The 21,475-nt window shown below is 39.2% G+C and overlaps 1 protein-coding gene across 1 annotated transcript; it reads right to left on the bottom strand.

Annotated features, from left to right (window-relative positions):
• Positions 1-17,590: 17,590 nt before the first annotated feature.
• Positions 17,591-19,682, bottom strand: LOC105043508 (GATA transcription factor 5). The gene is made up of 3 exons (XM_010921078.4): positions 19,441-19,682; positions 18,941-19,294; positions 17,591-18,855 (listed from the first exon to the last, which is right to left on the bottom strand). Exons 1-3 carry the CDS (start codon positions 19,579-19,581, stop codon positions 18,085-18,087), a joined length of 1,266 nt encoding a protein of 421 aa, XP_010919380.2. The 5' UTR covers positions 19,582-19,682; the 3' UTR covers positions 17,591-18,084.
• Positions 19,683-21,475: the final 1,793 nt, after the last annotated feature.

Raw genomic sequence — 21,475 nt, 5'->3', positions numbered from 1 at the left:
GTAAATAAGTTTATTGACCAAGTGTTCTGCACTGCCAACGCCACGTGAGAATCGTGTTAGTGTTTTGCATTTCCCTTTTCCTTTTTTACCCCCGCCTCTAACTTGTTTGATTTGCTCGTTGATTTCGTCAACTTCCAATGTGTTCTGACTTGGAGTTTCTCCCCGGCTACGTGACGTCCCGGACGGTTGGAAGGCTTCTCCGCTTGTTTGTTTTAAACGGACGTGAAGGTTGACGGAGTCAATATTTTGAAGAATAGTGCTCTTCCGCTTACCAAGTATGCAAGCCTTTGTCAAAGAAATTTCAAGGATACAAAGAAATTGTTGTACTTCCACTGGTAATCTATGTGCTTCTACGTTTTTCTTATTTAAAAGCGACACGATAATACTTGCATTTAAGAAAAATTATTGAATAGAATAACTCAGTCATATGCATTTTAGATTATCCAATAATAAATCAATATATCATTTATTAATAAAAAAATTATATTATTAATATAAATTTATTTAAAAAATTAAAAAAAAATTATTATTGACTATAATTAGCCAGCTGATAATTTTTATAAAAAATTATTTTTTAAAATAATATATTAATTTATTATTCTAATCAATAATTCCTCGTGTTCCATACCACCAAGACTTTTCTTAACTCCTCCGTGGCACGGTAATCCTCCTGGCAAGGTGCCGTGCAGTTGATTTTTTTTTTTTTTTTTTTTTGAGATTTTCGGATAAGCGTCGGCTACTAATCCACCATTTTGGATTTCTGCTCTTCCGTGGGGCCTCCGCAACTATGAGTTGGACGGGAAATGCTTGGAAGACGGTACCGAAAATGACAATGATGGGACTGCGAATTACAGGTTCCGCAACCTTTTGGACTCGGAATTTATTTATTAAGGTTGTTGCAGCTACGAGGATGAGATTTAAAATCCTATCTACTTATATTTAGATAATTACCAGATCAATGTACAGCGTATCTTATTTATGAAAATTAAGATTTTTTTGATGCTTTAAAGAGGTTAAAGTTAACTCAAGATCTCATTTAAAAAAATTAATTAAAAAATATTATTTAAATTTTTTAATTTTATATAAATAATATTTTCAGAATCAAATCGAATATTGGATCGGAATGAAAAAAAATGTCAGAAATCAATCGGGTCATCGATCGGCCCGATCAATTGATCCAAAATTCTGCCATTCTAAAAGAGATAGAGTAGACCCTTCCATTCTAGAGAACAATGACAAGGGCAAACATGGATCCATCTAGATCCGCCAAAAGAGCAGAGATCGTGACCCTTTTGTTGCTCTCATGGGTGCCCTTCATGGAGAGGATCGAGGCGAGGACCCTGATTGCCACCTCCACTGTCTCCAACCGACATCCTCCTTGACAATCTAGGTGGCGAGGGCGGTCGTGAGGCCTCCCACGACGAGCAAATGGTTCTTCTCGGGTCCTCAATGGTGGGGTTGGAGAAGAAGGCGGTGAGGTCGTGGAAAGCGAGGAAGAGATCGATGGAGAAGGATATCTCATCGCGACGGCGGTGCGGAGGAGGAGATGGAGGACCAGAGATGGATGAGGCAGCAGAGGGTGAGGTTGGGGATGAAGTCGGTGGAGAGGAGGGGCTGGCGAGTGGCAGGGCAGATGCGGTGATCGGAATCAAGCACCAACGCCACACCACCGACGTCACACAACCACCGGAGCAGCCGACCCACACCACCGTCCAGAGCAGCATTGGTTGTCTGGTAGGTGACGATGATGAGACAAGATGCACTTACTCTGGGCTTTAGATTGCAGAGAGGTAGAGACCGTAGCGCTTGTCGGTAGGCGATGACGATGAGGCTAGGGCTCTGGCCTTCGGGCAGCGACGACGAATGGAAGAAAGAAAACGAAGATCGAAAGCATCAAAGATGGAGAGTCGGGATCGATCCAGAGAATTAGAATACCCTCAATGGATTTCTATCCGCAAATGATTAACCCGTCGTCCGGTCGATTCATCATGGACCAACTGATTCATCGTTTTTGCCGATTTTTTGTGGATTGAAGATCAAACGGATCCAGCCCAAGTTCCGCTTCGAGATTAAAATCGGTCCTCGATCCGATCGGTCAATCCGACCGGTCCGATCCGATCTGGTTCTAAAAATATTATGTATAAGTACCCATCCTCACATACTTCTCTCGTTTAAGCCTTAGCATCCTCGACAGGTTAAGAATCGAATCCATATATCCATTTATAAATACTACGATTGATCCGTGATCAGCCTCAATGAATCTTTACTATATATTTCTTGATCCATATAGATTATGGACTGGATTGATTCTAATGCTGTTTGTAATAACTCAAAATCTCACTTAAAAATATTAGTCAGAAAATATTATTTAATTTTTTTAATCTTGTATAAATATTTAAGATCTCTCTAATGAATAATTAATATTGAACTAAATACAAATTCGCATGGGTTCTCATAATAGTTCATTAGACTTGCGTGGCTAGTGTGAATGAGTTCTTCTGAGTTCCTTGGAAGCTAATCATTTAAATGATTGGCACCTTAAGCCTTGGTTGAAGTATGCATATTGTGCTAACACTGCTATTCTTGGACAGAAATGGCAATATTACTTATGAACTGCCTTGTCAGTCATTGTCATGCCCCAACTTGTGCCATAGCAACGTGCCATGGAGCTTGGACGAGGAGCATGCAAGACGGCACCCACAGATAAAATACAAACCAATAACCATTCCCACAGATAAAATAAGTTTTTTTTTTTTTCTTTTAACTCAAAACAATCTAAATTGACCACATGCTAATCCCAATATCACAACTAACTATGTCATAATTGCATATTTAAGGCAAGTTTGAATAAGCTTATAAAACAACGTAAATCTTTGATATTGCTGTTGATCTCTTCATCAGAGATCGACCACCGAGATGAACGTGGTCGAGATAAAATCATCGTTGGAGCTCCATCCAAACACCTACAAAAAATACACATCAGAGATATTCTTCAGTGTAGATTTTCCGACATTCAAGTCAGGAGATGAAGAACAGTGAAAAGAGAGAGTGAAGAGTCGATTGATTGCATATTTTGAAAGGATTTTGTAGTCTTAATTTATAGAGGAGTTTGAGTTGTATTCGTCTCGAAATCCTTATGATTTCTGAATTTGTCGCATAAATTGATTCGGAGAAGAACTTTTCTTTCACGGGAGATTTGATCGCGGAGGAATTCTATTTTATTTGAACTTTTTCTGTTTGAAGAGGAATCGTATCTGGTGAAGAACTTAACTCGGCCATAGCTGATCTTCAATAGGTCGTCTAAGCCGATATTTAGTATGTCGTTTGGCCGAGGTACAAGAGTTCATGGAGTAGATACTTGTCCTCTTAGTGGCTGAGATAAGTCGATGGTATACGAACTTCAGTAGGTCGTCTGTGAACGGGGTAAAGCAGAATTAGGTCGAGGAATAAAGGCTCCTACCAATTTGATAAGTTATACTAGACGAATTTCAGAGATTATAATCCGGTAAATATCATTTCCCATCCCTCGGCCCTGATCTACAACACTTAGAGTTCCACGACTTGTGAAAAGCCACAGTATCGCAAATGGTTCGAAAACAAAACTACGATGGCAAGGTCGGGTCTAACTGAATCTAGGATGCTCTATGCTTTCATCCCAACCACAACTTGTGATCTCCTGAAACTTGAGTTTTGGAAAAGAGAGTGAGGGTGAGCTGAACGTCCCGTAGGTAACTAAAAACCACAGATAAGAAAAAGCTTTTAGCAAGCTGTTAATGCTTGAGATATACATTCCAAAGGGCAACTTATAGGTCAGTTTCTGAAACTAATATATTGATTATCCAAATATTTTTAATAAATAAAAAATCACTTTCTAAATCAATATACCAACTTCCTAGCTTCGCAAATAAATCAAGAAAAAAATGAACGGAAAAATTAGAGACAGACGAGAGAAGGAAAGAGGACCTAGGGTAGGTGAGCAAGAGCAAGGTGAGTAGAGGAAGAGAAAGGAAGAGGAGGGAGGTCACCGGCGGGATGGTCATTGGACCATAACAGAGTAGAAGTCAGTGGTGGCAGTTGTGTGGTGATGGTGGCGCTTGATGAGAAAAGAGGAAGGAAAAAAAAAAGAGGAGGGCGACAGGACAATCGGGACTGGGATGCACATATGAAAAGGAAAAGATTTTTTTTTCTTTCTTTTTCTTTTTCCTTTTTTTATTTTTTTGTGGATGAGGGCAAAGAGAGTGTTTAAGAAGTTGATTTCTGTGAAATCTTATTTCAGGTGGTTGGCACAAATTTAAAAACTTTAGAAAGATAGAAGGTTCGTTGGTATGCTCTCTATTGCTGCGAGATTTAAAATTTGAGACTGGGACAGATCAGACGAAGCCGAGCTTGGAGGCTAGTAGCAGTTCGATCTGAAATACCTTCAAAAAAACCTATAAAATAAGTCAAAAAATTGGATGGGGATTCTCCGATTATTGACCCTTCAATACTTAAGTCAGTCTTGAGTTTGAGAATAGTAAGTGAAAAATAGTAGAGCATAAGAAAAGGGTTCGCATGAAACTGAAGAAATTGGACTAAGTAAGAACTAGAATCCTTATTCAAGAATTGACAAAGTTTCTATTGGCATAGTCTCACTCTAGTTTTGAAATTAGGATTTGAAACTTACCATCAGAGGATCCCTGGCCCTCTATTCATAAAGTTTGTTAGGTCATTAGAAGAGTTTGTTAAACGATTATAGGCAGCTATAAATGAGTTAGAGTATAGCTGTATGTATTAGCTGGAAGTGAAGTCATACTTAACTGTATCTGCCAGTTATATGGCTAGTTGTATATGAGATCGTGGCCAGCTATGGCTTAGTTACAGAGCTTATAGACAAATTCCACAAGATGACTGCTGTAGATAATGTAGGAGTTTACATCGGTTATAAACTGATGTGTACCAGAGGAGATCGGTCATTTAGTTACCTGAAACTAATATTTTAAATATAGGTATTACCAATGTACCTTCCTTCAAGTCAGTAAACTTTCGATCTTTTTACTATTTTGTTAGCCAGTTTATTCATTGCAACTCTATACTTTGAGATCGATAATTCGATGATCTCATATGATGATGCCACATGGCATGAGGTTGATTTAGTGCACCAATATTTTGCTCCTGACTTTCTATATCCAGAGTGACAGTTATTAGATCGGATATGGAAAGTAGAAATATCTGTCAATTTTTGCCGTCAGAAGTAAATGCATTGTATCTTGATAATACCAAAATTTATTACTTAATTGAAAATGGAGAGACGTGCGCTCCTTTCTGAAAGTGATACGGCAGATCTTTCCACCATTATTATCTGAAAAGGTGGTTTTAAAAATATCAAATAGATATCTACCATTTGTTAGCACCTGATTAATTAATCAGTCTGATCATGGATCGGTTCGACGTGGCAAAATCTGATGAAGATGTGTCGAACTATCAGCTAACAAAGTCGTTAGATTAGCACCAAATGTCACAAATCGGCAATAGGATCAGTTCATTTGAATCGTTGATTTGCCTGTAAAAGACTTTCATTTCAGAACAACTGTTTATCTTCGCTATTTTCTTACGGAGGTGCTGTCGATTTTTCTCCAGAGGTCTCTCCGTGCTCAATGGCCATCAGAGATAACTAGGAGTTCACCGGAGGTGGAGAAAAAGAGATTTTTTTTCATTTCTGAGAGAGTCTCATCAGAATTTTCTTAGGTAGAAAATTTTTTTTCTATTTTGAGCCTTTCTGCTTCAGTTCTCCTTTTTTTTTTCCATTCTTCAAGTTTTTTCCTTTTCATTTTTCTTTAGAAAAATCTCTAGAAAAATATATCCACTTGGGGTGATGAGGGGAAGGAGGTTGTAGATGACCCAAGGATTTGGTCGACCTAGTCTTTGTTAGATTTTGAGATAGAAAGTCTTCGAAAAAAATCCAAATATCAATCTCGTAGATCAGGGGAGTCCAAAACAGCATGCAGAATCTCCTGTATGCGGTCTCTTGGACTACTTCAATTCGAAAATGGAGGAATCCATTCTGATCAAGGAGAACCTGATGACTCTTCGAAAAAATATGACATCTCTGATGAGTACGAGATGTTGATGCTTGGTCCAGAAGGTCAGATTTCTGAACTTCCAGAAGGCTGCATAGCTTTCTATAACGAAGCCCTTCGATCTGAATTTTGATTTTCACTATATCTTTTTTTTGTAATATTTTTGACGTTTATAGGATCCATCTTACTCAGGTGACCCCAAATACCATTAAGATGATCATAGTATTCATAATAATATGTAACTTCCAACATATAGAGCTTAGGATTTGCCTCTTTAGGTGTTTAGTAGTTTTGAAGAAACATCCGCATGAGAAAGATTGGTAGTACTTTTCTCCTTGAAAAAATTATAAATTTAGATCTGGCCTTCTTTCCTCCTTTCATAGCTGGAAACGTCATTTCTTTTTTGTCCGAGCTCCCATTCCATGAGATTTTAGATCTTCCTAGGGGCATCCAGACACTAAGTAAACTCCCATTATGAAATTCTCCCTGGAGATGAGGAGGCTCACACATCTCTGATTACCATGGTAGTGCCCAAGCTATCAAGGCTTGTTGATGATCAGATATTGTATGATGTTTGTATCAGCCTGTTCTCTCTTCGGGATAAATCGATATATTTCTCTTTTGACTTTCTTTCTTTTACATCTTCTTACTTTTTCTAAGTATACTTCTTTGTGCAGAAATGAAGTTCGACTTGAAGAAGCTGACAAATGCAAAGAAGAGGAAGGAGGATCCAAAGCAAGCTTCTCTTGCCCTCACACCGAAGAGAATTAAAGGTGTGAATCCTCCTATAGCTCGGGTGCCTTCCCGATCTTTAGTCACTCCATCTCCATCCACTTCGAGGAAAGATGACTCTCTAAGAGTTGCACAAAGCAATCCACGTTGGGCACCATCATCCAAGCCTTCACCTCGCCCACCAATCGATGCGAGGAAACTGAGGGACAAGGACAATGCTCATCCCGCATCTCCAAAATCAAATAAAAAACCTACCTCCACCATGGCACTGTCAACTTCGGCTGAAGAAGACAGCGTCGGGTGGATGTCTCTGTTGGGGTGACCTCGACTTGGTCGCAATCTTCTTACTTCGATATCACTGAAGGTCGATATGGAGGCATGCTGAAAGAATAAATTGGAGGAGATTATGAATCATGGCTTTGAGCATCTCATGCATGTAAGCTTCTCTCTCTTTTTTTTTCATCGATGTTTAACCGATCTATTATTCCTTTGTGCAAGTCACTGTTGACTTTCAGGTCATGTATGAGAACATGACTTGGCTTGTAGAGAATAAAAGGGTCATGGATGATAATATGCTCGCCGTCGAGGAACAGAAAAAGATGGCTGAAAAGAAAGCTGAGGAGAAGTCTCAGCTTGTTGAGAAGGAGTCTAAGCATGCAGAAGGACTCAAAAAAATAACTAGATGAGAAGATGACTATGCTGAAGGAAAGGAACCAGAATCTTCTGGATGTTCAGCGAAAAATAAATGATTAGGAGATGCATATCCTCGAGCTACATGAACGGGCCAAGAAGAATGAGGAGCTGGAATTGAGACTTTAGGAGGCAATAAAGGACAATAAGATTCATGAGAAAGCCATCGAAGTTCTTAAAAAGCAAGTTAGATAAGAACAAGATAAAGTGGCCAAGGCAGTGGAGTAGTACAAGGCCTCCAAAGAGTTCAGGACAAGATAACTGAAAGCTCTGAGGAGGCATACGACTTCGGATTCTATCAGTGTCGGAATCTGATCAAGAAGTTATTTTTCAAAGTCGACATTTCTAAGGTGACTCCAAAGATCGCCATTGAAATGGGTATTCAAGGGGAGCTCGAACCATCTACTGAAGCATCTGAAGAACAAGTTAAGAAGATAGATTGGGATGTTATCGAGGTCACTGTTGCGGAGCTCATCTCAGTGATGCCTCCAGCTATGATTGAAGTCCCCAATATCAAAGTCATATTTGCGGAGTCCTCTATTGTTGAGGCCGTTAAGGAGCCAAAATAGATTAAAGAAGAGACAGTTCCAAAAAACTCTGACGCTCCTGTCGTTATTCTATAACTTTTGTTTTTTTCTTTTGGATGCATTGACCCAATATGGGTCTTTTTGATTTGTAATGACCCGATGTGGGTCTTTTTCTCTTTTCGAAATGTAAGGACCTGATGAGGGTCTTTTCTCAATGTATTTTTCTTCTAAATTAATGAAAATAAAATTTTCGATGTGTTTTGATCCGATGTATACATTTCTGTCACTTGGACAGATTTTTATAACTTTTTCAAAATAAAAAAACTTTATATATATAACTTGTAGGATCATAGTTCAATCAAACTAAATAATTAACAAAGAAAACCTTATCAGTTAATAACTGATTTAAAGTTAAGGTTCAAACGTACCTTTGTTTGATATGACCTTGAATAGATCAGGTTCTTATCAGAACCTCAAAATTTGATCTCGATCCTGAGATTGTTATTTGATCTTGGCTTTTGGATATATTCATTTGATCCAAAGATCAGATTGACATAGGCTTGATCTAGAGATCGGTATTCATTATCAGATGTAGCTTTGAATAGATCGGATTGTCAATAAAAAATAATAATCTCGATCCGAAGATTAATATTCTTCATCCGATATAGCATGAATAGATTGGATTTTCAATAGAATAAGATAATTTCGATTCATAGATCGATATTCTATTTTAGTTGTGACTTCATCATCTGATTTGAAGATCAAATACTCTATTCGGCTTTTGTTCGACGTAGGCTTGATCTAAAGATCGATTTTTCATCGATTAATAGATCTTATCTCTATCTTGACCCTTCGAATCTTAAGCTCAATCTGAAGATCGATTTTAATCGATCAAGAGATCTTATCTCCATCTTGACCCTTCAGGGCTTTCTGATTTGGAGATCAGATTTTCATCAATCAGAAGATCTTATCTCCATCCTTATCCTTTGGGGCTTACCGATCTAAAGATCGAATTTTTATCGATCAGAAGATCTTATCTCCATCTTGACCCTTTAGGGCCTATCGATTCGGACATCGATTTTTCATCGATTAGGAGATTTTATCTCTATCTTTGCCCTTTGAGACTTATTGATCTGAAGATCGAATTTTCATCGATCAGAAGATCTTATCTCTATCTTGACTCTTCGGAGCTTACAGATTTAGAGATTGAATTTTCATCGATTAGAAAATCTTATCTCCATCTTTATCCTTCGAGGCTTACCGATCTGAAGATCGTATTTTCATTGATCAAGAGATCTTATCTCCATCTTGACCCTTCAGAGCTCACCGATCTGAAGATCGAATTTTTATCGATCAAGAGATCTTATCTCCATTTCGATCCTTTGAAGCATACTGATCTGGAGATCGGAGATTAAAGTTATCTTTATTTTGAGATCGACCTCTTACCTAAATCTATATCAGATGCTTCTCAAGATCTTGAATCTTATGCTCCAAATCATCTCTTCTCTGAGATTTTGTAATATCAGGTGCAGATTCACCATTAGCCTCATCATCAATGTGATGTTCATCTTGATGGATTGGTTGATGGTTGTGTTGAGACACAACTTTCAGAGGAGGAGCATCTTTTTGATGTTGCTTTTTAATCTTTTGAAGCTATAGAACAGTTGCTGTCAGAGCTTGAGCTTACTGAACGAACAGGAGGAACTATTGAGGATCAATAGCAACTGATTGTTACTGGGAAGCTTCTAGCAGGATGTCCAGAGAGAATGGAGATGCCAAAGAATTGTTTAGTGCTCACACTCTGATCATCTTTTCCACAAGAAATTAGTTAGCCCTTCTTCTAGCATCAATATGTTACTGCGAGACTCAAAATCTGAGATGGGTAGATCGGATGAAGCTGAGCTGGAGGTCGATAGCAGTCCGATCTGAAATGCCTTTAAAAAAATCTATAAAATAAGTCAAAAATTAGATGAAGATCCTCCGATTCTTGACTCTCCGATACTTAAGTCAGTCTTGAACTCGAGAACAGTAGATGGAAAAGAGTAGTAGAGCATAAGAAGAGGGTTTGCATGGAACTAAAAAAATTAGATTGAGTAGGAACTAGAGTCTTTGTTCAAGAACTGGCAAAATTTTCACTCTCATAGTTTCACTCTAGTTTTGAAAATTAAAATTTGAAACTTACCATCGGAGGATCTTTGGCCCTCTATTTATAGACGGACTAATAAGATCATTACAGAGTTTGTTAGGATGTTAGAGGAGTTTGTTAGACGGTTATAACCAGCTGTAAATGAGCTAAAATATAGTTATACATATTAGCTGAAAGTGAGGTCATACTTAACTGTATCTGACAGTTATGTGGCTAGTTGTATATGAGATTATGACCAGCCATGGCTTAGTTGTAGAGATTACAGACGAACTCTACAAGATGATTGTTGTGGATAATGTAGGAGTTTACATCGGTTATGGACTGATGTGTACCAAAGGAGATCGATCATTTAGCTATCTAAAATTGATATTTCAAATATAGGTATTATCGATGTACCTTCCTTCAGGTCGGTAAACTCTTAATCTTTTTACTATTTCGTCAGTCAGTTTTTAATGGCAACTTTATACTTTGAGATCGGTAATTCGGTGATCTCATATGATGATGCCACATGGCATGAGATTGGTTTAGTACACCAACACCCTCCATATATATCTCAAAAAAATATCAACTATCATTAGTTTGACTTAAATTGATCTAGATCTCCCCATTTGGACAAACGCCATGCTACTTTTAAGCATATCAATGCATATCCTAGATGATTTGAACTTTGATACATGCAAGGTAATGGGTTTAAGATTCCCAAATACATGGCCAAATGCATACATTGTGATGTTGTTAACAGAAAATCATACATAGATGGAAGGCAAGCTTATTATGTAGTTTCCTTTTAACCTGCAATCTATTGCTAGGGCAGAGCTGCCTTGTGTTGTATATAACCCTAAACTACAAATTCAACTACCAAAAATTAGAAATACAAGGCACTTAGTTTACAACATTGGAAGATGGAGTATCAAGTAGCTCGTTTCACATTATCCATTTTGCTTGACCCAATAAGAGACAAGAAAGGATTTGCCCAACCCACTCAAGTTGAATCTCCCAAAGAAGAAGAAGAAGAAGAAGAAGAAGAAGAAGGTGGAAAAATTGCTATAGTATGGCTTAAGTTTTCTTTTTTTTCCTTGATGATCCACACATCTTGAATTGAGATATGTAGTTGTAGTATATACCTTATTCATAATGGTAATGAGGTCATTTTTTTCATAATTTAGATTTGATTCATCTCTTAGTTGAAATAGAATTAGGTTTCCAAAAATAAATATAACCAATATAAATAATCATAAAAAAATTCTATAAAGGATAGATCTCAACTTTTAAATCAACTTTGTCTGCTATCTCTCTATATTAAATCAACTTTTAATGATATTCTCTTAGACATCTATTGTATATAACCCCTGCTAATAAATAAATTCACATATCTAAACTTAGAAATACTGTGCACTTAGCTACCGATGTTGGTACCTAAATTCATTTCCTACCTATCTCATGCTTGTTTTTGAATAAAAATAAATATTCAATTCTTGATTTATTTCTAAAAAATTTAATGAAATTTTTTTTCTTTTCTTTTCTCTCAAAAAATATAAATTTTGCCTATAATGTTACTATGAATACAATTTTGTACTATAAGCGTATAGTTACCCCTCTCTCTTGCAGATATAGTTTGTCATATTCCTAAACCATTCATACAGTTTCAAACCTCCTGATGAAAATTATTAGGTCGATGAGGTGGGCATAAGAGAAATGCTGTTTAAGATAATATAATTGCCTAATCAAGAACTAAAAAACCCTCCCTCATGACTCTCTCTCTCGTCCATTCTCCAACTTCCATTCTCACGGAAAATTCTCACTCAAACTTTCTTTTATTCTTTGTTTCCAATAACAATAAAACAACAGATTGTTCATTTCCCAGAAAAAAATCTTATTGTTGTTGAACCATCTAAACAATTTGGGGTATGTTTGGTTGAAGGAGTTGGGGTCTAAAATAAAAATAAGAATGAATGATTATCATTTTAGTCATTTGGTTAAAGAAAGTTTCATTTCAATTCTGATTTCAAAGGAGAATGAAAATTTTTCTATTTTCCAAAATCTAATCTGGAATCTGTTCTGTATTCAAATCCTATTCTGATTCTAATTTCAATTTCACTCACAAACCAAATGCATCGGCAAATATGGCTATTCTAATTTCTATTTTAATACTTTTGATTTGGATTTCTATACGGTACTCCAAAGGGCTTTTAGTTCTTTTTGCCTCTTTAAATTTTGGCTATCCAATCTAAGTTCGATGATCTTGATGTCATTATCTACTAGTAACTAATCGTAGCTAGTTAAGTAGTTGATGCGATCATTTTTGTTGAATTTTAGGGTTATATCAGTATGGGCTAACTCTATTCCATCACGACATTGCTAAAGATGACCGACCATATCCTGGAGCTCACAAAGAGGTACAAAGATAGGACCTTGCGGTTGGTATGGATGATGTGATATGTTCAAAGGGATACGGTTGAAGTTTTGATGGAGTAGTTGTTAGAAGAGTAGCTGAAGCTATGAGGTTGGGTGGTGCTAGTCCAGATCGCCAACTCGATGAGGAGCTAGGGGAGGGATGTGTAGGAGGTGTGGGATGCGATCCATTCAATCATAGGAAGGATCAACCACTGGTTTGGCTGGCCTAGCCATCATTGATTGTCTGGTGTCGATCCATCAAAAGGTTGCCTTTTATGCCATCTCAGAGTGCAATGGAGCTAGAGAGGGAGTGGAGGTGGCAGAGGAGGGATCGAAGAGGAGGCAAGGAGGAGCGTTTTCTTAGAAAGCAGAGCTACTTGAAGTCATCTTGTCTTAGTTGCCATAGGGGTTGCAGAATGGCCATATTTTGCTATTGCTCTTCTCTCGCACCACCACCACCATCCTATTATGGTTATCATGGTGGCTATGGTGGTCATGCCCACCTTCCTTGCCCATATCATTATTGTGCCACTCATGTATCATTGCCTTGCTCGTGATGGTGCCAGCTCTACCATCTCTATCGATCTGAAGCCCTTTTTGTTGATTCTCCTCTTACTACTGCTTTCTTTTCTCCCTCTACTAAGTTCAGCTAAGACAGCTTCATCTCCTTCAATGGCACTCTCCTCTCCCTCTCCACCACTTGTGGTCTCCATCACACTCCTCCCTTCTTTTTCTAACACCACCATTAGAAGAAAGAATTTTATGAAAAGAAAAAAAAAGGCAACTGATTTCTAATCTATCAAAAAGAGAATTATCCTAATTATCCTGATAAGAAGTCAGGATATTTCCATCTTTTTATATAAAAATAATAATAAAATATTATAGTACAATCCCTTCTAATTTTGGTCGTGATCAATCGCACTCTTGCATTCTCGACCAATTAAATCGTCAGCAGCGGTTACCAAAAATAAATTTTTTTATAAAAAAAAGTAAGAATAAGTAAACCCGCTTCTCCCACTCAGAATTTGGACCTTTCCAAGGGAGGGTTAACATCGGTCCACTGCCGCAAGCAACGTGTTGATTACGCACCGCCCAGTCTCCTCGCCCTCCCTTTCGGAACGCTTCGTTCGAGTCCACGGACACCACTCGTTCCACATGCTGTTCTTCCCCCACCCCTTCTCCAACTTCCAATGTTAATTATAAAATTGCGAGTCCTTATCTCCTCCCAGAGACAATAATAATGTCCTCCTATGTGCATGAATTCAGCTGATTGGCCGGCTCAAATGGAGGGACCTAGCCGTGATTTCAGTGGCAATCATGCACCACCCCCCTCCCACATTTGAATTTTAAAAATCTAAATCGATGGCCGCCTCGCCTGTGGGACCCACGCAAGGAACCAGATATTGTGGACACGCACCAACGAGACGTTTTGACCCGGTTAGAAGTACACGAGATTTCTACGAGGTCAAAGACCTTAACCTTTGAGGTTGGGTTTCTGGAAATCTGAGAATGATGTGGGACCCCGCTTGAGATAGAACCATAGAAAATTAAAATAATGTTACATTTCTACCATGACAAGGCTTGGGACGCTCCTCATACCTATCCTGTTTTGGAAATAAACTTCGCGCTTGACTGGTGGCTAGCTTCTGTCTCCTAACTAATTCTACAATAGGATATTTAAGAATCCTGCTGTTTCCCACTCCGTAATAGTAAGGAAAGAACGAGAATAAGGAGTATGGTGCTAGAATGGCACTGGTTGGAACCACCTAGTCCTGTGCGGTAGTTGGAGATTGGTGAACACAGCAGATACAACATCTCTAAATTATAATACCCAAAGTTCAAAAGCAAGACATCACAAATTAACAGATGCCGTTGGATCTACTCCAGACAGTTTGCCAATATTTTTCTAACCTCGACATTTGGATTCTCTGTACCATACTTCTGTGCCATTGTAACGTAGCCTTGCACACTCCTCATGGTCACATGGGGGACTGGGGATGGGTGCTTCCCCGTTCATCTCAGCGTCGCAGTATACTGCAATTTATACGGTTGGTGGGAGTGAGGAAGATTCCACCCACGTCTCCGAACCCGACAACCCAACCCACTAAGGTTTCAAGACACCATCTTAAATACCGCAAGCTCTGCTCGAACTGATCTCGCATATCCGAGAAACAGTGTCAAAGGATAAAGCCGAAAGAAAACAATTGGGAAGAAGAAGAAGAAGAGCACTGTTATCGTATCATTATTACAATAAAAATGATCATTGACAGCATATTTAAGTGCCGCGATAGATGAGAAAAAAATATCATAAATATTTTAAAAGATATTTTCTTATATATTGTCGTAAAAAAATATCGATAAAAATTTTTATTTTAACGACATATGTAATTATCTTTAAAATTTTAATGCCAATATTTTTTATATATCAATAAAAATTATTAAAAAATTATATATATATATATATATATATATATATATATATATATATATATATATATATATATATATATATATATATATATATATATATATATATACCTTAGAATTAGTTCTTAAACATCAACCTATAACTTATATTATTAATATATAAATATAATTTATTTAACTTATTAACATACATTCATATCATTAAATAAGTAATGTTAAGAATACATATGTATAATAACATATTTTATGAGATCAATATAATTAAATCAAACTCTATATAAAATTAATAATTTAAAATTTAGTAATAATTTTTTAAAATTCTATAAATTATGATATTATTTATTGATATATTTGTTAAATATCATAAAATATAAATTTATAATGGTATTTATAATAAAATACCGTAAAGTATAAATTTATAACGATATTTATAATAAAATATTATAAAATATAAATTTACAGTAGTATTTATGATAAAATGCTACTAATAAAAAAATATTTATTTAAAAATAATGATATTTTTATCAAAATATAGTAAAAAAAAGATTTTAACGTCATATAATAAAAAATATCATAAATAATTTATCACTAAAAATTATTTTTATTGTAATGCATACTCATCTTCGAGCCATGATCCATCGTGACCATTGTCAAGGAAAAGCATACCTCCCTAAAAAATGTTGCTGTTAATTAACAAGTAAAGCTATTGGAGGTGTAAGCCATTCAGATTCGGGTCATATGTATGCGTGATTAAGATTCAAACATGAGACATCGATGCAAGCCAGCAAAGATGCAGGTAGCGCAAAATTGGTCCCTGAACACCAATAATTTCTACAAATTATTCTCTTTGTTGTAGCAGGATTATCCTTTCTTATGCTTCTTTTATAAAAGATCTTTCATTCAACATCAGCCCTTTGTGTGTACTACCAGGTTTATAGTTAATTTAAGCTTGATATGGTGTGACGGATTATAAAAGTTATGCTTCATTGCCCATTTCACGCGTATTTTAGCCTGTGGGGTGAGCAATTTCGTAATCTTTGCTTATACAATGTTGAGCTGTCTTCACATATACACGTCAATTCCCATGGAAACTAACCACTACAGCCCACTGGCTCCATTGTCATGACAGCCACTTGAGAGCCACTTGGATAGGATGGAAGCCTACCCACCTTCCATAACATAAAGCAGTCTGGGTTGACAACAGAAATGTTGAACCCAAAAGTTTCTTAGCTGACATGTATCTTTCCTATTGCATCTCAGTCTCGAATGTTAAAAAAAAAAAAAAAAAAAAGGAGAAATCGGAGAATACATGTCAACTGTGTAAATTGGCTTGATGAGGTTGCCATGTTACTAGAGTATCTATTCTCAAATAACATATCATATGAGTGTTGCAAGCAATACCACTAGGCACATGATGTCACGTTCCAAATAGGACGATTAGAGAGGGGCATCTCTACCCACTACTTAGGTGGCTAGCAAACCATGGCATGCTAATAAAGTAGCACATGTTTAACATTTTTATCAGGCAGTAGGTCGGCTTATAGGTGATAAGTACTGATTTATCAAGATAGAAGTAAAACCTTATCTAAGGTGCAGATAAAATCTGATATAAAACAATTCATGACAAAACCAAGGCTAGCTACTTGAGAAGGATCCAGCCAAAATAGTCCCAATTCAACAAGGACTTAAGTCTTGTGCACATAATAACTAAAGATGAAAATAGATCGGATAATATTCATCTAAATTTATTTTTATATCTAAATCTATTCGAATATGAATAGAAATTTGAACATCCGACTCTATTAGAAAGGATAAAAAGAAAGAAAAAGATATGAATACAAATAAGCAACTATTCGATTCATATCTAAATATTTAAATTTAATGATAATTTTATTTAATTTTATAAAGCATTTATGAACTTTTAAAAGAACGTATAACCACATTTAAATATTATTAATTTGATTTATTATCGACTTAATAATATCTATGATTTTATGATCATAAAATTTAATAATCCAAATTATACCCATACTTATATTTATATTTTTTATATCCGAATTATATTCATATTTATTTCAAATAAATATAAATATTAATTTTTATATTTCACTAATATCCGTATCTGTATCTTTATTCATCAAATAAGATAAATACTAATATAGATATACTAATATGTTATCTATATCCAATTCGATTTCAGTTCTAACAAAAAATGAATGATTATTTTCTAATAAACAGAATAGTCACCAGACATCAAGTGTATAGCATGGTTTTCCATAAGAGACGAAATAGATGAAGTGCTCAAGAGGACAAATCATGCGACAAGCATGGATTTGGAGCGGGCGGGTGGGCGGGACAAGTATAAGAAGTGGGGTGGTGCAAGAGACCCCCACCCGCATTGCTGCCCAACTGCCATGGCGTTTGGTTGGAATTGGGTTGAAATGGTTTCACCTAATCATTGCAAACAAATATTATCTAAAACCTTACTTTTCAAACTTAGCACTGGCACAGGGGATCAAATTATAAGGGCAAACGCGCGTACTAGATTACAATCACCAAATTGCAGCACTTCCAAACCCAATAGAACAAACCATCAGAGAGAGCAGAAACCAGAGGAATAAAAAACAAAGCAAATTCCATTTGAAGCATCCTCCATTAATCTGCTGCAAAAAAGCTACAAATAAATATTATCATATATCCTATATATGTCCACGGCCCCTATCCCTATGTATATGGATGGATGTATTACAAATGATGCCATACCAATAAACCATACTACCCCTTAATATCTCTCTCTCGTTGGCTAAAAAAAGAAAGCAGTCATGTTAGAATTCCAATTCCAATTCCAATTTCCAGACACGGGCCCTAAAATCTAATACTAACTCCCTGCCTCATCCTACCCGTCCCCTCCTTTTTCTAAGTGAAATAACACAAATAAAAAAGATTGCACTACCTACAGCCTGATAACTAGAAACAACAGCAACCAAAAGCTAAAGAACACGAAAAAGCTAAGCCGCTATAAGGGTAAAAAATGCAAACCGCGACAGGCTAAACTCTAAAAGGGGTCGGTCCACAATGTACAGCCGAACCGAACCGGACCGGACCAGGACGGTCAGAAGGAGGGGACTGGCAGGGCGCTGGAGGCAAGGAGCTCAGCCTCCTTTTTCCGGCGCATCTCAAGGACTTTCCGGTGGCTGTTGGAGTGGACGTTGCTGATGAAGGTGGGGCTGCACGCCGGCCGGTACTCCGGCAGCAGGCGGCCGGACTTGAACCGGACGCCGCACGCGTTGCACAGAGTCTTCGCCCCCAGCGGCCCCGCCCGCCACTGCGGCGTCTTCTGAACCCCGCAGTGGCTGCACCGCCGCTCGCCTCCGCCGGCGGCCACGTCAGTGAAGGCCGCCTGCGGCGGCTTCGGTTTCCAGCCCCCCTTCTTCAGTTTATGCTTCTTGGACGGCGGCTCCGGCGGAGGCGGGATGTTGTCGAGGAAGAGGTTGTAATCGCCACCGCCACAGGCGGTGGGTTCGTAGATGAGGCAGGATTCCAAGGATGACGACGAGGACGAGCAGGAGGACGACGAGGAGGTGATTGTGGTGGTGGAGGAGTCGGCAAAAGAGGGAGGGCCGGAGAGGGACCAGCCGGCGGTGGCGGAGCGGGAGCGCTTGCTGCGCTTGGCCTTGACCGGGACAAGGGCTTCGGTGGAGAGGGCGCAGACGGTGGGGGGCCGGGAAGAGGCCGGGCGGTTCTCTGGCGGAGACTCCGCCTGGGGTTTAGGCGGCGGCGGCGGTGGGAAGGGCGGCGCTATACCAGAGCACGACGGTGGAAACTCCGAAAGGGAGTCGTCGATAATGAGCGAAACCCATTCCAGCTCTTCCACATCTTGAACCTGCGAGTCCCCAAAGCCAAACACCGCCCGTTAGAACCCCCAAAACCCAAGAAAAAGGATAGCTTTCTGAGGCTCTTGTACTTACCATTAATGGCAAAGGACTCAACGGTAAACAAATCTCCGACGGCGGCGGTAGTTCGAAGGAGAGGACGGAGGAGGAGCAGGAGGACAAGGAGTTGGAGTTCTCCTCTGCTTTCGCGGACTCCGCTCCTGCATCCGGCTTCTCCTCTGTTTCCTTCTCGGGCTCGGCGAATTCCCCGAGGTCGAGAAGTTCGTCAACCGAGAAACCCTCCCCTAATAAGAGGTTGCCTCTCTCCACGGCGGCCCAGGCCGGGTCGTCGGCAAGGAGACCCTGGTGGTCCGGCTGGCCAGAGGCGGCCAACGGTTCCGACCTCAAACTACTTTTCAGCGCCCCCTCCATTCTTCTGTCCTTTTCTACCTGCACGCCACCAAAAACTCTCAGCAAATTTACCGACACGCAGGGGAGATGAAGAATCTAGCAGAAGAGCTAAAAAAGAGACGAGAGAGAGAGATTCCATCAGCTCCCCAGAACTAAAGTGGAGATTTTTATTGGTTTCTATTTACCTGAGAGGAGTGGAACTGAAGAGGGGATTGAAGAGGGTAAACAGGGAGGGGAATAAAGGAGGAGGAGGAGGTGGTGGTGGTGGTGGAGGGGTTGAAGGTAAAGAGAGGGGAGGAAGAAGGGATTTGCGTTTGGTGGAGCATTGAATGGCTGCGGAAGTCCGTGGGCGTCACAAATGCCCTGCTCCTCCCCAGTCCTCCTATTACTACCCCTGCCCTCCGTATCCAATAACCGTTTCCCACTAACCCTTTCTCTCCCACCTTATTATTACTTCGCTTATAGCTAAGATAGGCTAGTACCCTTGCCACATGAAATGTGATGCACTTGGCCAATAATCAAAGAGATATAGACCCAAAAAGTGTATGCGTTAACCAAAATGGAAGGTGTAGTTATAAGTTTCCATGTATTTGAAATGCTTCATATCTAATCTAATGGTGCAGATAATTTTTATTTTATGTATATTTATTTATTTAATTCATCTAAAAGGTGGGCGTATACGGTAATGTGACTCGTTCGAGTCTACGGTGATTTGGCCAGCCTGGATCCCATTCACAATCCCCAAGTTTTGAATTCCTTCCCACCAAAAAAAAAAAAAAAAAAGAGAGTTAATTTTCTTTTTTTTTCACATTTTAAGTTTCTTTCTTTTGATAACAAGAACCAACCGAAACGGAACGCTCTTTACGAAACCACCACCACCACCTTCCTGTTTCTTCTACGATAATATTTTCCCATTTTAATTACTTTCGTATTTAGCCTGCCTCTTTCCTATACTACCCTAGGTTGATCCCGAAAAACACCAAAGTGCCACTCTCCTTTACTCGAGCAGGGGCTGGCCGGTGGCGTGGCATGGGAATCCAGAGAATAAGTCCAGCTTTTTGTCGGTAGGCAGCCATCACAGCGTGATATCATTTCATCCTTCCGGTCGTTCCCGCTCTGAGACGTACTATGCACTTCTAATCAAGCTACGGTAATTTTACCGCGCTCTTGAGGGCATATTCGTAATCTTTCCCACCAACCGTCACTAACTCAATACTATAAATATTTGGCGTTTTATTTTCCCATTTTATTTTTTCTTCTTTCACGCGTTGCCGCCGGACTCGGAATTTTCCCCTCCGCTCGCCGGCGCGCATCAAACTTGACCAAGATCTGCGCAAATAATCCTCAACGCGCTCCAAAGGTACGAAATCCCCAAAATGCCCCTGTATGCCAGAAGGGCAGAAGAGTAAATTGGCAGGGTATTCGAACCGTGACCGTGGGTCAGAAGCGAGGGGGCGGGCTCCGGTCCGGCTCGCTTAGACCATCCCGCCCGGCCGAGGACGGGACGGACCGGTCATTTGGATCTCTCTTTGTGGGGCGAAAAGGAATATGGGAATCGCTTGCTTCGAGCCGAGGGGTTTTACCGGGTAAAACGAAAAAAACCTAATCCAAACGTGTCGGCCGGCTCGAGTCCCTTTCCGCGGTGGCGGCCGGATTACCACGTCATTTTGTCCACGAGTCGGATTCCCATTGGATGCCAGTCGCAGTTCCAGCCGCGCCTCCTGGGCACCAGAGATGTGTTCGAAATTTAAACAGGGAGAGAGAGAGTCGTCGCACCGCCATGTGAGGTGGTAATCGTTTCTCGTGGGTGCATTTAGCGTGGACCCAGGTTTAGTAAAACTATGTTCTAAGTTCGGTAAGGATATGTCCATAGATTTTACACCTTGGACGGTGACCGAACGTCATTGGAGGGAACTAATTGAATGGCCTTACTTGCTAAGAATCTAGGCGAGGGTAGAACGGTGCCAAATCCACCCACTTGTGCACCCTAAGGGTAACATGAGAGACTCAACATGGGGCCCTGCGTCAGCGAATTGGTTTTCGGAAGAGGTGGGGCCCAGAAGATGTTTGTCCAAATGAGCATGGTTGATGCTTGTTTGCAGTGGTATATATCCGTAGAAGACAAAAATGTTCACTGGATATCTTCCAGAGCCAGTGCAGGACATTGCAGGCTGCATATTGGAAGTGCTTTTCGGGCATAGGCATCAATTCCAGCTTCTG

Source organism: Elaeis guineensis, chromosome 4, assembly GCF_000442705.2.
Source record: "Elaeis guineensis isolate ETL-2024a chromosome 4, EG11, whole genome shotgun sequence".
NCBI classification, from domain to species: domain Eukaryota; kingdom Viridiplantae; phylum Streptophyta; class Magnoliopsida; order Arecales; family Arecaceae; genus Elaeis; species Elaeis guineensis.
Note: the sequence above shows the minus strand (reverse complement) of the source record. Positions and strands in the feature narration are given on the sequence as shown.

Coding starts and splice junctions, on each gene's coding strand:
- LOC105043508 (XM_010921078.4), bottom strand. CDS start 19,581: ATGCTCCACCAAACGCAAATCCCTTCTTCCTCCCCTCTCTTTACCTTC. Junction 19,295..19,440: donor TTCAGTTCCACTCCTCTCAG/GTAAATAGAAAC, acceptor GGTGGCGTGCAG/GTAGAAAAGGACAGAAGAAT. Junction 18,856..18,940: donor TGAGTCCTTTGCCATTAATG/GTAAGTACAAGA, acceptor GGGGACTCGCAG/GTTCAAGATGTGGAAGAGCT.